Here is a 17,430-nt window from a genome sequence, read left to right as displayed (position 1 = left end):
TATGTCACAATAAAACTCTACCCGAAGTGGCAACGAAGCATGATGAGAGATCAAACATTACAGTAAAGTAAATGTTGCCTGAAAATGAAAAAGTCCTTTATGTTGCCTACACTAACTACCTCGATATTATATTTATTATATATTCTTATTTGGATGCTTTGTGCCCTTTAGCTTGATTTCAATTTTATTATCAATTTAATACTCACTGATTCCACTAACGTTCCATTAAACACAATCAATGGCCAACAGCTCCATCTAGTGTTTAATAGAGACAGTGATTTTTGTGTAATAAGTTCTACAATGTTCATTTAAAGGTGCGTTAGGCAAGATTTCTCAACATTTGTCAAGATTCGATCTTTAACAGTGATAAAGTGCACTATATAACACTAAAAAACATGAAAAATTAATCTCTTAATGATTTATGAGAATGGTCACGAGGGTGTGGAGTGAAGGGGTGCGAGGGCGCGTTTATGAAATGGCTGACAGGATAACCATGTAAACACAAACAGGACTTCTGAAGACCCCTGAGGTCACAGCTCACACAGCCATTGTGTGTGTGTGTGTGTGTGTGTGTGTGTGTCATCACACACACATCTACATATTTTCCATCTTATTCACAATATTGGTAAGGGGGAAAAGCGGCCATTGCACCTTTAACATACGACTGACAATGTAAAAACGAAAAAAAAAAAAAAACTACACATTGTATCCTATAAAACTTCTCATTCGTGGCATTTCCCCAGCATTATGTAGCATGTTTAATCAGTGAGTACTTTGTAGCTTTACATTTGATGTAATTTTGTACACAATCGCCATTTTTAACCAAATATTACCCCCCAAAAAACGTCATTTTGGTCAAACCAGGCTAACCAGACAACTGATCTTTATTGTGGAACCTTACCACGAAACGATACCTAATAAAAGACAAAAAAAAAAAAACAACAACAACAACAAAAAAAAACCTGCGCTTACTTTCGTTTTCGGGCTTTTAGCACACAAAAAGACTCGATTCTCTACACTGAATCGATTCTTTAAAACAAAGCTGTATTCGTGAGTCGAGTTTTATTGTGTATGATTTGCTACAGTGGAAAACACCTATGATGACTAGTCTATATAAACTAACAATATTTTGTTTTTAGTCTTTGACCAAAAAAAAAAAAGGCTTTAATATGTTTGTTTGTAAGCGACTCCAGGGATCGACTCCGTTAGATGAATCATTTGGAAAGAACCGATTAGTTGGATTTGGATGATAAATAGAGCATCCTGGTGCACAAGTTTCGGTTTCCCAAGAAACACAGCGGAAACAACACTGCGATATACTGTAGCTCAGACTCTAAACGAGAACAATAAGATCTAATTGTTAATAGTTATTAATACTTATTTGCCGAGTTTCTCAGCTGTCAGAGATGAGCGCGAGCCTGAGTGAGCAGTATGAGGAGAAGGTGCGCCCGTACATCAACCTGATCGACTCTCTGCGCGCGTTCGGTGTGGAGAAGGACCTCGCGCTTCCAGCCATCGCCGTGATCGGAGACCAGAGCTCGGGGAAGAGCTCGGTGATGGAGGCGCTGTCCGGAGTCCCTCTGCCCCGCGGGAATGGTGAGACATCATGAGTTAACATAAAATGTCGACTCATGATGTCTCACCATTGTAATCATCATCATGATGTCTCCCCCAATGTAAAGATGGATGAAGGATGAAAGAAGGGATAGGTTATGTGGTTTGAATATGCAGTTTTGTATTTCCTGTAACCAAAACTAAAGCACAAGAGATATCCATGGGAGAATGGTGGGATAAGTGGATGGATGGATGAATGAATGAATGAAGGAACAGAAGGGTGAAAATGAACCAATCCATTTATAAAACATTGTTATTCATCGTGGTGACGTTATAGTTGTACGTTGCTGGAACATAGTGAGTACGTCCCAACGGCCATGGTCTGATCATTTAATCATTTAATCCTTTCAATCATAACTCAAGAATATATTAGCGGCTGCTTAAATGTCTCCCGTGACATGTCTTCAATTTAAACTTCACCTTTATTAATAACATCTCACTGCTTTGGTCAGGGGTGGATATGTAATTCTCGAGCCATTCCTTTACGGACAGCAAAGCAAATTTATTTACTTTGAAACCCATATAGGACTGACTTTCATTCCCTGACTTCAAATTCCAATGTTTTTAAATGGAATCTGTATTGTTTTTGATGGAAGCAATTAAAACAATGCAATTATAATGGAATGTGTTGTGGAATTTCTATTCGACACATCTGTTCAAAATGTACTCATTAAGACACACCTGTGCCTCAAGTAACATCAAGCAATAATCAGCAACACATTTACGGAATTTATTCATCAGCATTTTGTCATATTTTGTCCAAACATACTAAGCTAATACATGAGCATTAAGCCAAATAAATATTTTGTAATCCATCCATACATTTTCTCTAACACTTATCCTACTGGGTCTCGGGGAACCTGGAGCCTGTCTCAGGGAGCATTGGGCACAAGGCAGGATACACCCTGGACAGGGTGCCAATCCATCGCAGGGCACAATTTTGTAGTCTTACCAACAAATTCATATGCAGCACAAAAAATTAACTTACTGAATATTATCAATTCATAAATTATTAATTAACCAAATAAATGAATCAATTATTGTAACCAAAGAAAAAAACAGCATTATTCTAAGTGTCTCATCATCATCTTCGTCATTGTTGCTGCTGTGGAGCCGTCTCTGGTCCTGCTGCTGAAAATAAACAGTATATTTTAGTTTTACAGAAATTAAGTACACACTAGGGTAGATACTATGCTTACAATTTTTAAGGAGCTCTTGTACTCATAATTACAAAAACCTAAGCACAAAAGAAAATTTTTAGGAGCACAGTTGAAATTTAGGCCTTTTTTTTTTTTTTTTTTTAAATAAAATGGTTAGTTCTGGTCCTTGATTCTGATTGGTCATTGCGAGGGGGTGGGCACATTAATGTTTTTATTTAAAGATTATGAGGACATACCTTTTTAAAATATTTATGTGCATGGATAAATCATTTATTATTTTCAAGTATTTAAATACCACCTCATGTGAGCATCATGGATCAAGTACAAGGACAATGTAAAATTAGCAATCGACTAGAGTTGAAGTTCAGAAAATGTGATAATAGTTTAGTTCATCACGTTAAGTGGCCAATTAAAAATTAAATGGGAAGTAAAAAACCATCTCAGATTTTACATCAGGTCACCTCACAAGTCTCTCGTTCGAGCACAAATTAACAAAACAGGGCATTTAGTTATGAAGTTAAGTTTGAAATACATAAAAAAATATATAACACATTCCACACCTAGAGTGACATTAAACATTATATGGGCAAAATTTATGAATAAAGAGATTTAAAGAGCTTACCTTTTCCTGAGCGTCTGTCGGAAATCGGCCGTTACTCTCAAAATTAGGCACATGCGCAGTACTTCAAAAATCCGATTCTGCACGCCGTTAACAGTTTAGAATTCAAAGAGGTCTTGTGCCTCCATTAAAAATCTCTTTCATTCACAAACATATAATATTATGAATAATCACCATTTACTAAGCAAAATGTTTGGTAGTTGCCCTTTTGCTGGCAGATATTTGATGTATGACAAATAACATCAAAAGATAGTAAAATTCAGACATTGATGCATTTACTTAAATAAAATTTTTGAGCAGTCATCTTTTCTTGCGTTCTTCATGTGTTCGGAGTTAAGTTTCTTCTGACAGTTTAATCTCCATCTCTACCTACTACAAGATCATGTGGGCAAATCCGGCATTGAAGGAAGCTTAAAATAAATAAAAATTTAGGTTAATGAAAAAATCTGATTGACCAAAAAAATAAAAATAAAACATGGAGGAGAACTGCTATGCGATGGAAATCTCTGAGGCCTCAAACAAAAGAGACAGCAGTACTGAGTCTAATCCACGTACACCGTGTAAATCACAAAGTAGAAAAAAGAAAAGCGCAAAAAAAAAACCCTCCTGAGACAGAGAGTAAATCCATCTCGACAACCCTTGAGGCGAACCAAGCACTTGGTGCCAAAGCAGAGGAGTGACACAAGGAGTAAAGCACACAAATGAAATAGCAGAGTGCCATGATGGCAAGAATAGCCAAAGCTGCCCAAATAATTTGGAAGAAATAAAAGAATGCAAAGAAAAGATCAGTGAGCTAAAAAAAGTAACATATTGGACCAGGAAAGATACAAAAAAAGATGGTGGGGAAAAGTAAGTGTTAATAAAAAGAAACAGCTGGAGGTTAATTGGCAACAGGTCAGTAATATGACAGAATAATGTTCCTCAACGTAAAATTGTGAAGACTTTGAATATCTCATCATCTACAGTACATAATATCATCAAAAGATTCAGAGAATCTGGAGAAATGTCTGTGCACAAGGGAGAAAATCAATATTGCATAACTGTGATCTTTGGGTCCTCAGGTGGCACTGCATAAAAAACAGGAATGATTCTGCGCCATCCACAAATGCTGGTTAAAGCTTTATCATGCAAAGAAGAAGCCATATATGATGATCATGAACATGATCCAGAAACAATGCAGTCTTCTCTGGGCCAAAGATCATTTAAAACGAACTGAGGCAAATTGGAAAACTTTTCTGTATTGAGACGAATCCAAATTTTGACATTCTTTTTGCGTCCTCTAAACTAAAGAGGAAAGAGACCATCCGGCTTTTTATCAGTGCTCAGTTCAAAAGCCTAGATCTCTGATGGTATGTGGTGCATTAGTGCCTATGAAATGGGCAGCTTGCACATCTGGAAAGGCTTCATCAATGCTGAAAGGTATATACAGGTTTTAGACATATGATCTGTTGTATATTAGAACTGGGGTTATATATTTCTTATTCCATATCCCCCAAATTTAAAGAAGTGCACTTTAAAATTATAAGTGAAATATATACATATATATATATATATATATATATATATATATATATATATATATATATATATATATATATATATATATATATATATATATATATAATACCCTCTAATACCCTCTTTTACTTGGGATGTTGTTAAATTTGGAATAATATTGGATGACAATTTTTTTTTTTGATAAATAATGTAATAATTGTCACATTTTTATCCATAAATGTAGATGCCTAAAAACACCACCTCAATCAAACATTTTTTAAAATAACTATCTATATATGTGAACTCACTTAAATAATGACTATTCCCTAAGACAGAAAACTGTTTTCATTGTTAGACAAGATTAAACTCATAACAAACCACAACAAATGTTATCTTATTTTTATTTATTTATTTTGTTTCTGTTCTACTTTTGTTTTGAATTATGCAGATGGGATTGTGTCCTCGATCTGTTATGTAAAAGAGTTAATGAATAAGTTGTCAGTTTTGTTGTAATCACTGAATCAACCAATAAAAATAACATCTTCACATTGTTCTTAATGAGACTAGTTAGAGGGTTTTTGAGGACGTGGCCACGACGTTTCTGGACCGTTAGACAAGATTATATATAAACACATTTATAAAAGAAACTTGACCAAGACGTGGTAAAGTGACAACGTTGTCATAGAGTAATACCACGCTGATGAAAAGAGACAGACTGGTGACGTCATCAGAACGCGCGGTGTTTGCTGGGACGTTTTCTGCTTGCTGTATATAGTGTTGTCATGGTTACTTAAATATAAACAAGTTTCCAGAGTTTAAAAAAGAAAAGAGAAATCAGACACATGACTAAACTTTAACCCTAAGCCAGCAGCAGCAGGGGTCTGTGGAGATTTTCTTAAAGATCGGGGTCTGGACTCTGATTGAAAAAATTTTAAACTTTACTTTTCATGTTTCTTTCGTCTTCTTCTTCAATTGTTTTATGGCGGCTGGCAATCCAGTTTAAGGTACATAACCGCCACCTACTGGGATGCAGTGTGAAGTTCAGCTGGAGATGAAGAAAAAAAAAAATAAAAAAATAAAAATTCTCTCTCTATATAAATGTTATATATATATATATATATATATATATATATATATATATATATATATATATATATATATATATATATATAAAAGCGTCTGCTAAGTGAATAAATGTAAATATGAATAGAGACAGAGAGAGAGAGAGAGAGAGAGAGAGAGAGAGAGAGAGAGAGACAGCGAGAGAAGGAGAACAATTTAAGATGAGTATGTCCTATACTGAGCCTGGATATTACATCTTCCCTTCTGTTCCCACACTTGTTTCTTTCAATCCCCACCTTAGATTGTCTATTAAACATGTGTCTCCCTGTTAAATCCTTGTTCCAATTTTCTTGCCATATATCTTTAACGGCTTTATGAATAATACTTTTGGCTTCAGTTTTATTTAGCGATATTTTTATATCAATCTCTTCATGTCTCAATGCAGTCTTAGACAACCTTTCCACCACCTCATTCCCCTTTACCACATACATGGGCTCGTATCCATAAAAATGTGCGGTATTTATTCCTATTTTGTTCATTCTATATAGGGTTCTGCAATATTTCATATAATACATCCTGTCTTGATATTGATTTCCCACTATTTAAACTGTATAATGCATCATCACAACGTGCATTCAGTCAAAGCCCTCTTCAATTCACATGCATCGAACATGAGTATAGCTAAAAGGTCTCATTTATCAACAAACATCCCTGGGAAAGGCTGTGCAAACAATTTCACCAATTATCCAGCTATCTGCAAAAGAAGCACAAAAAAACTCTGCACTTTGAGTTGCAAATTTTTAAAAAAACCTCAACAACCTCAAGCATTTTTGGCTGCAACAGTTATAAGAATCTCTGTGAAATCCTGTACGGACTGATCATATCACACAAACCTAGGGATCACCATACAAGTCTCCAGGAATGTGGCGTTACTGGAATGTTATGAAGCATGCATGTGGCATGAGCAAATCACTTCACACCTGATTATAGTAAAAAATAATAATAAATAAATAACAGAGAATGTGTATTGATTACAATAATGCTTTAAACCATTGTATTTCGAAACACAGAAAGTTCCATGTTAATGTCACAGAGTCTAAACACATTCAGTGCTTCAGCTTGAAAAAACATTGGCGCCCAGAGCATGGGCATCTTTGTATGGTTAGTCTCTGAATTTTATAAACATATAAAGAGCTACATTAAGTATTTCTGTGTGATTAGTGATGAGAAATTATGTGTAAGGTCAACTGTCTTGTTCATCTTGGCTCTTAAAAATGATCAGTCACAGTGGTTTTGGTATTAGTAAAGTTGAGCTGCAATTAATGGAATTACAACCCCAACTCCAAAAAAGTTGGGATGCTTTGGAAAAATGCAAATAAAAACAATGGAATGATTTGCAAATCTCATAAATCCATATGTTATTCACAATAGAACATAGAAAACATATCAAATGTTTAAAGTGAGCAAATGTACCCTTTTAGAAAAAAATTTGGTAATTTTGAATTTGATGGCTGCAACATGTCTCAGAAGTTGGGACAGGGGCAACAAAAGGTTGGAAAATTATGTTTTACTGAAAATAAAAAGCTGGAGGAACATTTTAGAGCAAATTAGGTTAACTGGCAACAGGCTAGTAACATGATTGGGGATCTGGATGGAAGCATATGTTGCTCTAAAACCTATATATACCTTTCAACATTGATGGTGTTTTTCCAGTGTGCAAATGGTTACAAATTACAACGTTATGAATCTAAAATTACACATCTTAAATTACAGCTATTAAAGGTGGGTGATTGGGTGGTCAAACTGTATTACAGAATTGTAGGACACGTTTCCAATAACAATTCTATAAACACATGGGGACAAAATCTTAAAATGATTTAAGCATCTTGAATAATTTTATTGTGTTTTCCAGATGTACCACTGCTCAGATTGTGGGAAGAGTTTTGCTAAAAGTCATCATCTCAAAGATCACAAGCGCATTCACACAGGAGAGAAGCCATTTGACTGTTCCCAGTGTGGGAAGAGTTTTACTGTTCAGAGTACTGTTCAACGATATGAGCGCATCGACACGGGAGAAACCGTATCACTGTGGACAGTGTGGGAAGAGTTTTACCCAATGATCTCCAACGACACCAGCGTATCCACACGGGGGAGAATGGGGAGATTTTCCCCATTTCTGGAACACCGTAGAACATCAGGAATACGTAGGACCATATCCTGACCCTAAGTTTTACGGTGTAGATGGCATGATGCCTAAGGATACAGAAGAATTATTTAAGTGGTACAGGACGGTTTCTGACAAAGTCTTTGACTTCAAGAAAGACATGGCAAATACTGTGTGAACGATATAGAAATTTTGAGAAAGGGCTGTTTAGCTTTCAGAGAAGAAATTCTGAAAAGTACAAAGGTCGATCCTTTTAAATGCATAACGATCGCATCAGTGTACATGAAAATCTTTAGAACCAAGTTCTAAAACCAAGACACTTTAGCTATTCCGTCGCTTGATAATTACATCACCAGATTACATCACCATCACCAATTACATCACCATAAATCTTTCTCAACACCTTCCATACAATGGCTCAAATATGTTTCTAAAACACAAAACCTACTCATTCGTAACGCGTTGAACAAAGGTGAAGTCAGGTTTGGTAACTATTACGTAGATGGTTACTGTGAGGTTGGGGATAACAGTAAGGTTTTTGAGTTTCTTGGATGTTTTTTATCAAGTCTGTGAAAAGTGTTTTCCCTCTATGACCCCGCATTAGCTCATCCAAAGCTACCTTCAGAGATGTCCATCAAAAATCAATGAAGAGAATGGAGAATTTGCAAGACACTCTCAATTTGCAAGTCACTCTGATGTGGGAACATGAGTGGAATGAAATGAAGAAAAACGACAATCCGCGTGCTGAACTTTCTAAAAGACTTTGACTTTCCTAAACCCGTGAGATGCTCTTTACGGCGGTCGAACAAATGCGTTACATTTGCATTATGTGGCTCAGCCTGGTAAGAGAATCAATTATTTCGATTTTACCTCTTTACCCATTTGTAAATAAGACAAAGACGTACCCGATCGATCACCCTATCATCATTTATCGTGACTTTAAACCTCTGAAATATTACTTCGGTATAATCAGAGCAAAAGTATTACCACCTAGGGGTCTGTGGGCACCTGTTCTATCGTTTTGTGTAAAAAGCAAATTCCTCTTTCCTCTATGTAGAACGTGCGCCGAGCATCAGCTAAAACAATGTGATCATACGGATCAGGAGAGAGCTCTTACCGGAACATGGACTTCTGTTGAAATTGAGAAAGCTGTCGAAAAAGGTTACAAAATTCTAAAAGTGTTTGAAGTGTGGCACGTTCCTGAAAGGTCTGATAAGCTTTTTACGAGATATATTAAAATGTTCCTCAAGAGCAAACAGGAAAGTTCAGGTTATCCATCCTGGGTCATTGATGAATCCTCTAAACGTGAGTACATTCGCAAATATAGGGAGAACGAAGGGATCAAGTTGGATCCGAAATTTATCACCTTAATCTTAATCCTGCAAAAAGATCCCTGGCTAAACTCGCACTAAATTCGTTGTGGGGTTGGATGTGTCAAAGACCAGATCAAACACGACTTTAATTTGTGATCCTCCCGAGTTTTTACAGTTCATGTTCTCCGATATTTATAATGTGAGTCAGTTCTCATTTTTGTATGAGAAGGTGGTGCAGTGGTGTTACGCAGATGAGAGACTGATTAAACCGCTGAACGCTAATGTATTCATCGGCATTTTCACTACAGCATACGTTAGACTTGAGCTGTACAATTTGATGGATCGATTGGATCAGTGTTGTTTGTACACAGACACCGACATTTTTAAAAGTAAAGAAGGTGACTGGATGCCGCCCTTAAGCGATTACTTGGGTGGTCTTACCAGCGAACTAGATGACGATCAAATTGTAGAATTCGTAAATGCAGGTCCTAAAACCTACGGTTACAAAACCGTAAAAGGAAAAACAACCATGAAAGCTAAAGGCATTACTTTAAATTGTATCAAGTCTGAAATTGTCAATTTGAAATCACAGACAGATATGGTGGACGAGCGAGTGAAAAATCAGGGTCAAACCGGTCAACTCGTAACCCTTAGAAGGAACACGAAAACCATTGAAATCAACAAGGAAAAAAATTCAGCGGTGATCGGTCTGGAGCTCCCGAGAGTATGCCCGGGATGATGCTGTCTCCCCCGGGCGAAGCGTTATCCTGGGTATAGTAAATTTAGGCCGGGTGGTCTTACCATGAGTGATGTTACTGTACTGGTGGACACTTCAAAGTATTAAGACAAGGGGAATTCAGTTCAAACATTTTAATGAAATGACCAAATAATCATCAAACTTTTTAATGAACTATTTACATGCACACACACACAGACACCAGGCCATTGGGCGAAAAACAGAACTATGTATCACCTATGCCCATGGCGGACTTGGGCGCAGCCCGGGCCAAGTGTGCCTCGCCGACCGACAGCTCCGCGACGTAAAACCGGTCCGATATCCCCTTGCTGTGGCACATGGTTTTGGTCACAAGCGTGCGATGTTCGTCGGACAGATTGCGTTCGCACTGTGAAGAGAGGAGACATTTCTCGGTCACTTTAACACATTGGAATGAATTTGTTAAAGAAACTTTTTAATCATGCATATATTCTCTAACGTGGGTCGCTAGAGCCGTGCGGATGTCCGACACGGTGATGTCCCATCCCATGAGCGGCCAAAGGGCAAGCTTGACGTGTGCGGAAATCCTGGCCCATGTTCCCATGCCAGAGAAGAAGAACCACCCCACGGAAGTCACATATCCCGGCATATGCTTTCTCGGGAGGTGGAATGCTTTCAGCCACTTCAGCTCCGGCTTGGTGACGGCCAGCTTGGCGCGTCCGAAGGCGGAGGCGGATTTGTGAGCCTTCACCTGGGAGAAGAGGACAATGAATGAATAAATGAAAAAATATTAAACAGCCGCCTTGTACAACACAGCAGCCCCTGGAAATTAAAGTGAAATACACAGAAGTTACTTGCATTGATCAGAAAGAGCCCACCATCAGCCTCCTAGAGGTTTTCGAACTCCTTGGCCATGAGGTTCTGCAGGACACCGGTCCTGTGTCCGCTGACCGAAAAAGAAGTGAGCGCACAGCAGCCCGATGCAACGGTTGACCATGTCCAGGTCTGTTGGACGAGCCTTCAGGTGGGCCAGCGAAGCAGGGATGGCGTCCGACAGTTTTCCATGCAGGAGCTGTAAGTTCTCCCTCGAGAGCACCCACTTGCTCTTCTCCGCTCGCACGCCTTGCCCGTGGAGCGCGACTTGGCCGGCCAGATGTCTGAGAGCCTTGTGGAGCCAACGCGGACCTCCGGCAGCTTCTCCTCGAAGAGGTAACAGAGGAACTTGGAAACATGAGTCAGAAACAACTTGGCCGTCGTGACCTTGTACCGATGGCACAATGATTTCATCCATTCGAGGACTCTCGGGACGTTGTCGATGTACTTCAGGTGGGCTGCCAGGGGACGCTCCGCGTTGGCCCACATGAACTGAAGGAAGTGCTCCACGTGTCTCCTCTCCTGCTTGACGTTGTCAGCGGCTTTGGGGGCATCTCTGAGGCCTATCACACAAGCCATGTAGACTTTTATCATTGGCTCTAGAAAAGAGAAAAACATAGAGAAATAAAAACAGTGAAAGAAAAAACCCGGGACGTCCACCACGGGCGGCTGCCTGGAGCTAGAACATAGGCGAGATGAGACTGCATGTTCTTGTAGAAACACCGACAAACTGGACACACTCTTCTCCAGGACATCTTGCTTGCTGCTCTGCAAGCAGCGCCGCTAGAGCGGGCGCTTATATAGGCAGCCAATTAAGGGCAGCCAATCAGGAAGGCGCTCCAATTAGAGCCTGCAAGCAGACCTAGTTGGAACCACCCTGCAGCCAAAAAAGCAAAAACAAACAAACAAAACAATCACCCTGCAGCAAAATAATGCAGCCTATTTGGGACGTTTAATAACTTAAAAATGTGCTCTAAAAAGCTACTGGGGTGGAATAAATTACATATTTATAAATAGCAATGTTTCAGCCATGTGTTCTTGCTATTTAGAGACATTCCTATAATTTAGCAGCAAAAATCAGAAAACTTTTCTTGCACATTAACAGAGCACTTAGAATGGGGAACAATTCTGGGAAAAGCCCCAGAAAAATAGAGTTGCACTCTTAGCACATGCAGGCCCACTAGCAGAGCACTTGGAATGGGAAAAAAAATCTGAAAAAGCCCCAGAAATATAGAGACCCACTCATAGCACATACATGCCCACTAACAGACACTTTAAAAGGGGAAAAAAATCTTAAAAAGCTCCAGAAAATGGAGGCCCACTCTTAGCACATGCATGCCCACTAACAGAGCACTTAGAATGGGGAAAAAATCTGAAGAAGCCCCAGAAAAATAGAGGCCCTCTCTTAGCACATGCATGCCCATTAACAGAGCACTTAGAATGGGGAATAATTCTGGGAAAAGCCCCAGAAAAATACAGGCCCACTCATAGCACATGCATGTGTAAATCAATGCATTTTAATCAATTGTTAAGAGCAAAGACAAGGGCAAGCATGCTCATTCCGTTATAAGACTTTGATCTTTTTCTGGGAAGTCACCCTAAACTCACTTTGACACTTGGCGTTCTCATGTGGACTTGCTTATGCAAGACGATTCAATCTCTGATCTCGATAAGACAAGGAAAATACTAGCTAAATACTAGCGTCTTCTTGCTCCAGCATCTGATTTTGTCATGCATCTTGATCCTGCCTCTCCACCTACAGATTACTTGTTATTGCTGGACTCTGCTTTCGGAACTTTGGCTTATGGGGAGGAACTGTGTGTCCATTTCATGAATACTTTACAGGATCATGGGGAGGAGCCTTCTGCTTATCTGCGGCGACTTCAGGTGGCCTTGAACCTCACTGTACGGAGACGGGGAGTTCTAAGGGGTGAGGTGGACCGACATCTCCTTAAACAATTCTATCGGGGTTGTTGGGATGAGGGTCTGCTCATTGATCTCCAGCTAGAGCGCAAGAAACTCAACCCTCCATTGTTACAAACAGCCGAGAATGGGAGAATCCCAACAACCCCGACAGAATTGTTTAAGGAGATGTCGTCACTGACAGTAACCCGCTGACATACATCTTGACCAAAGCAAAAATGGATGCTGTGAGTTACCGGTGGCTGGCGACCCTATCCACTTTCAACTTCCAAATTCAGTATCGAGCAGGGAAGTTAAACTCTGATGCGAATGGTCTTTCTAGGTGACCACATGGAGGGCTGAGCACAGACACCATATCCGAGAAGGAGCAAGATCGTATCTGCCTATTTGCCCAAACTCACTTGAGTGAATCATTACCCTGCCTTAACCCAGATGTCATGAGTGCCATCTGCGAGAAACATCTAGTTCATAAACCAGCAGATACTGACTCAGGTAGTGAGGATGTTTTGACACTGGTGCAGTCATTAGCAATGTCTGCAGAAGCTTTACCATTTGCGTTTGTGAATGAAGATCAGAGTGGTGGTTTACCGATAGTTCCCTTCATGTCCACAGAGCAAATTAGAGATCAACAGCGCGTAGACTCTGGTATAAGAGGAGTAATAGCTCAGCTTGAAACTGGTGAGAGGTTACCTTCTACTGTCCGAACAGAGATTCCTGACATCCATTTAGAACTACATGATTGAATTCTCTACAGAACCCGTCACGAAGGTGCCCAAAAGACTTACCAACTCGTTCTTCCCGAGATGGCTAGGCCTGTCGTTTTACGAAGTCTGCATGATGACATGGGTCATCTTGGTACTGAGCGTACTCTTGATCTTATCAGAACTCGGGTCTATTGGCCGAGAATGGCTGCAGATGTGGAGAGACACATAAAGAGTTGTGTTAGGAGAAAAACAGCTCCGGAGTGAGCGCCTCCATTGGTGAATATCAAGACTACCAGACCGCTTGAACTTGTGTGCATGGACTTCTTGTCCATTGAACCGGATAAAAGTAACACCAAAGATGTGCTTGTCTTGACCGATCATTTCCCTAAGTATGCTCTTGCTGTGCAAACGTCAAACCAGAAAGCCCAAACTGTTGCAAAGTGTCTATGGAACAACTTCCTAGTGCATTATGGTATTCCAGAGCGATTGCGAGTGACCAAGGCCCTGACTTTGAATCACGTTATCAAAGAGTTGTGTAAGATGATGGGTATCCGCAAAGTTCGTACCACACCTTACCATCCCAGTGGTAATCCAGTAGAACGTTTCAACCGAACCCTTCTGAGCATGCTCGGGACGTTAACAGCAGAAGACAAGACACAGTGGCATAAATTTGTCAAACCTTTAGTGCATGCATGTAACTGCACGAGGAATGATGTGACAGAGTTTTCACCCTATGAGCTAATGTTTGACCGTCAATCGAGACTACCGGTCAATTTAGCGTTTGGCTTACCATTGAAGCGGAGTGACAGCAAGACGCACTCGCAGTATGTCCAGAAATTGAAGTCACACCTGGAAGATAGCTATTGAATAGTGTCCCGAAATGCTAGGAAGATAGCAGATAGGAACAAAGCTAGGTTTGACAGATGTGTTACTCCTTCTATTGATGAGTTTGTGGACCGACTGTTAGTTAGAGCAGTGCGCCTCAGGGGTAAACACAAACTTGCCTATTAATGGGAGACGGATATCCATGTAGTAGTGAAGCAAGCTGGGAGTCTCCCTGTGTACACTATATGGCCAGAAACTAAGGAAGGACCTTTGAGAACAGTCCATTGTGACCATATGCTACCGTGTGATTTTCTTCCGGTCTCTGCAGAGGTGGACTGGCAGGTGCAGCCAACACCACGTAAACCCAGGATCAGGCAGTCTGTAGATCCTCATCCTGAGGAGGATACTTTTGCCTATTCTGATGCAGAATGGTCCCCAAGCCCATCTATAAGAGAGACATTCACAGTAACTAAGCTGTATGAAGTTCCAAGCAATAGGCATGACACTAACAATCACCCATATGTTAATGAGTAGCGGGTGAAGTTAACATGCCTGTTGATCAACCAGTGAGTGATACTAAATCATCAGCAGATACAACCGACCTGCCTGAAAATTCACCAGTTGGGGATACCCCGTTAGAGCTTACTCCAGTAAATGACGAGAGTCACAATGCTGATGCTCTGGTGAGAAGAGCAGATGAATTTCCGGATCTGGACCTTAAATCAGGGTCTGGAGGTGACTTACTTGTGCCTGAGAGTGATCTTGTACTGGAAAAGGTGGCTGGGCATGTGTCAGAGCATTACACTGAGGCTAGAGAAGTAGAGCAAGAGTAGATGTTCTCCGGGAATCAGAAAGACACAAAGTTCCCCCTGAGAGACTACAGTACACTCGGCCAAGAGGGTCTTTGTTAGCTATTGTGCAGTCTCTGTTCCAGGGCTTGAGTTTAGCTTTTACTGATGCACTACAAGAGATTAGCATTACTGAACCCTACTTGGGGCCCCTTCATTCTTCCAAAGTTGTTTTCAAGCAGCCGCACCCATACACGGGGACGTGCATGGAGTCAAGGGAGGAGGGTGTAACCCAGGGGTAAAACTTAGATATAAATAGATTAAATAAATAAATATGATCTGAGTGTCTATTAGTATCATTCAATACAAGGTCAGGGTGCTGTTAGGACATCAGCCTGTAGGAGTGAGAGTTGCTACATTCCAGCCAATATAATGGCTGAGCCCACCTCTCAGCTAGCAAGGGAGATAGAAAGAGATTTCATTAGTAACTGAGCCATCGTAGCGGTATGTTGATGCTACTGTTACAGGTGTAAATTACCAGCAGTGTAGAGTACTACGAAAGAGTCTAAGTTGGAAGGCATGCTAGAGTAATGTGCCGTTCTCTTGCACTGGTCAGGTTTAAATGTTGAGTTCAGAAGTTGATTGACCGCGGATACGGTGGCGTCCTACCCGTCGGTGAAGATTCTGGATAACCTCTGAGAAACTGTTCTGGTAATGGATGGCGAGCCAACCCCACTCAACCTAGAACCTGATTGCAGCTAGGAGGTTGCAATTTCAACACACTGCATCTGAGAACTTTGATTTATTTTTCCCTTGGCCCAAGGGATCAGGTAGAACTGTGTGCACATCGACACTTGTTTCCTTTGGAGGAGGACACACAGACTGCACTGACTAGGTACTCATTAAACCAAGGGACTGTGAACTCTGTCTCACCAAGACTCGAGTTTAGTTAAGTTAGTAGTTCAATGTGATCTGATTTGAGTACCACTTTGTTTGTAAGGTGTTGTGTTACCTTAATAATTGTGTAGTGTACATATACTGTGTTAACTTAATAATTGTTTCATGTATAAGTTGGGATTCTAATTTGTTATGTATTTTATTTCTTTACTGTTATATTTGTTCCTATTGGTTATTTTATAAAATATACAAAGTTATCTTAATTTGTGTGTCTGGCATATTATTTTACTGTTGTCATCCAACTCCTGGCTCCAGCGTGTGAATCTATAATCTTTTGATCTGTCCCAATACCTACCATCTAGGTATCTCGACCACTCATTACAGTCTTCACGTGCTGTAATACGCCAATAAGTGACCCGCCCTCGACGAGCAGGTTACACATGCCCACCAACAGACCACTTAGACTTGGGGAAAATTCTGGAAAAAGCCCCAGAAAAAATACAGGCCCACTCACAGCACATACATGCCCACTAACAGAGCACTTAGACTTGGGGGAAAATTCTGGGAAAAGCCCCAAAAAATACAGGCCCATTCACAGCACATGCTTGCCCACTAACAGCACTTAGAATGGGAGAAAAAATCTGGGAAAAGCCCCAGAAAAATACAGGCAGACTCATAGCACATGCATGCCCACTAACAGAGCACTTGGACTTGGGGGGAAATTCTGGGGAAATCCCCAGAAAAATACAGGCCCATTCATAGCACATGCATGCCTACTGTTGAATTTCATCAGAATTAATATCCCAAATATTAATCCTCTACTCGCTTACTCTGTCATACAACTGACAGAGCACGTAAAAACACTTCATCTTACCTTCTTAGATGGTGGAGTCTTCGTGCTGCTGGGCTAGAGGACCAATGAAATCCTTTCCCTTTCACTGAAGGGGTGTGTACCAAAGGAATTTTACTCACTGAGTAAGATATATGAATCGTCTTTTCCCCTGGTTGTGGCAAAGCCCCGGTGTCGAAATTCACCCGTGTTTTGTGTCCTTTTGGCAGGGGCCAAACGAGACACAGAAAAAGAGCTGACAACACTTAGCGGTGGATCACTCAGCTCGTGCATCGATGAAGAACGCAGCCAGCTGTGGGAACTAATGTGAATTGCAGGACACATTGATCATTGACACTTCGAACGCACATTGCGGCCCTGGGTCCATCCCAGGGCTACGCCTGTCTGAGGGTTGCTATTCCCATCTATCGGACTTCGCTGTCCGTG

The 17,430-nt window shown here is 40.4% G+C and overlaps 1 protein-coding gene and 1 non-coding gene across 2 annotated transcripts in view; both read left to right on the top strand.

The window, feature by feature from the left end:
- Positions 1-1,406: 1,406 nt before the first annotated feature.
- The window catches only part of LOC128635459 (zinc finger protein 239-like), a 103,245-nt gene continuing 87,221 nt past the window's right edge, over positions 1,407-17,430 (top strand). Inside the window, exons 1-2 of the mRNA XM_053688517.1 lie at positions 1,407-1,596; positions 7,881-8,032. Of these exons, the coding sequence (XP_053544492.1) occupies positions 1,407-1,596; positions 7,881-8,032 (342 nt within the window). The remainder of the gene's footprint in view (positions 1,597-7,880; positions 8,033-17,430) is intronic.
- On the top strand, positions 17,245-17,398 carry LOC124629253 (5.8S ribosomal RNA). The gene has a single exon (XR_006984198.1). It is a non-coding gene; the product is annotated as a 5.8S ribosomal RNA (ribosomal RNA).

Source organism: Ictalurus punctatus, chromosome 19 (genome assembly GCF_001660625.3).
Source record: "Ictalurus punctatus breed USDA103 chromosome 19, Coco_2.0, whole genome shotgun sequence".
Classification (NCBI taxonomy): domain Eukaryota; kingdom Metazoa; phylum Chordata; class Actinopteri; order Siluriformes; family Ictaluridae; genus Ictalurus; species Ictalurus punctatus.
This window is presented reverse-complemented; position numbering and strand designations above follow the sequence as displayed.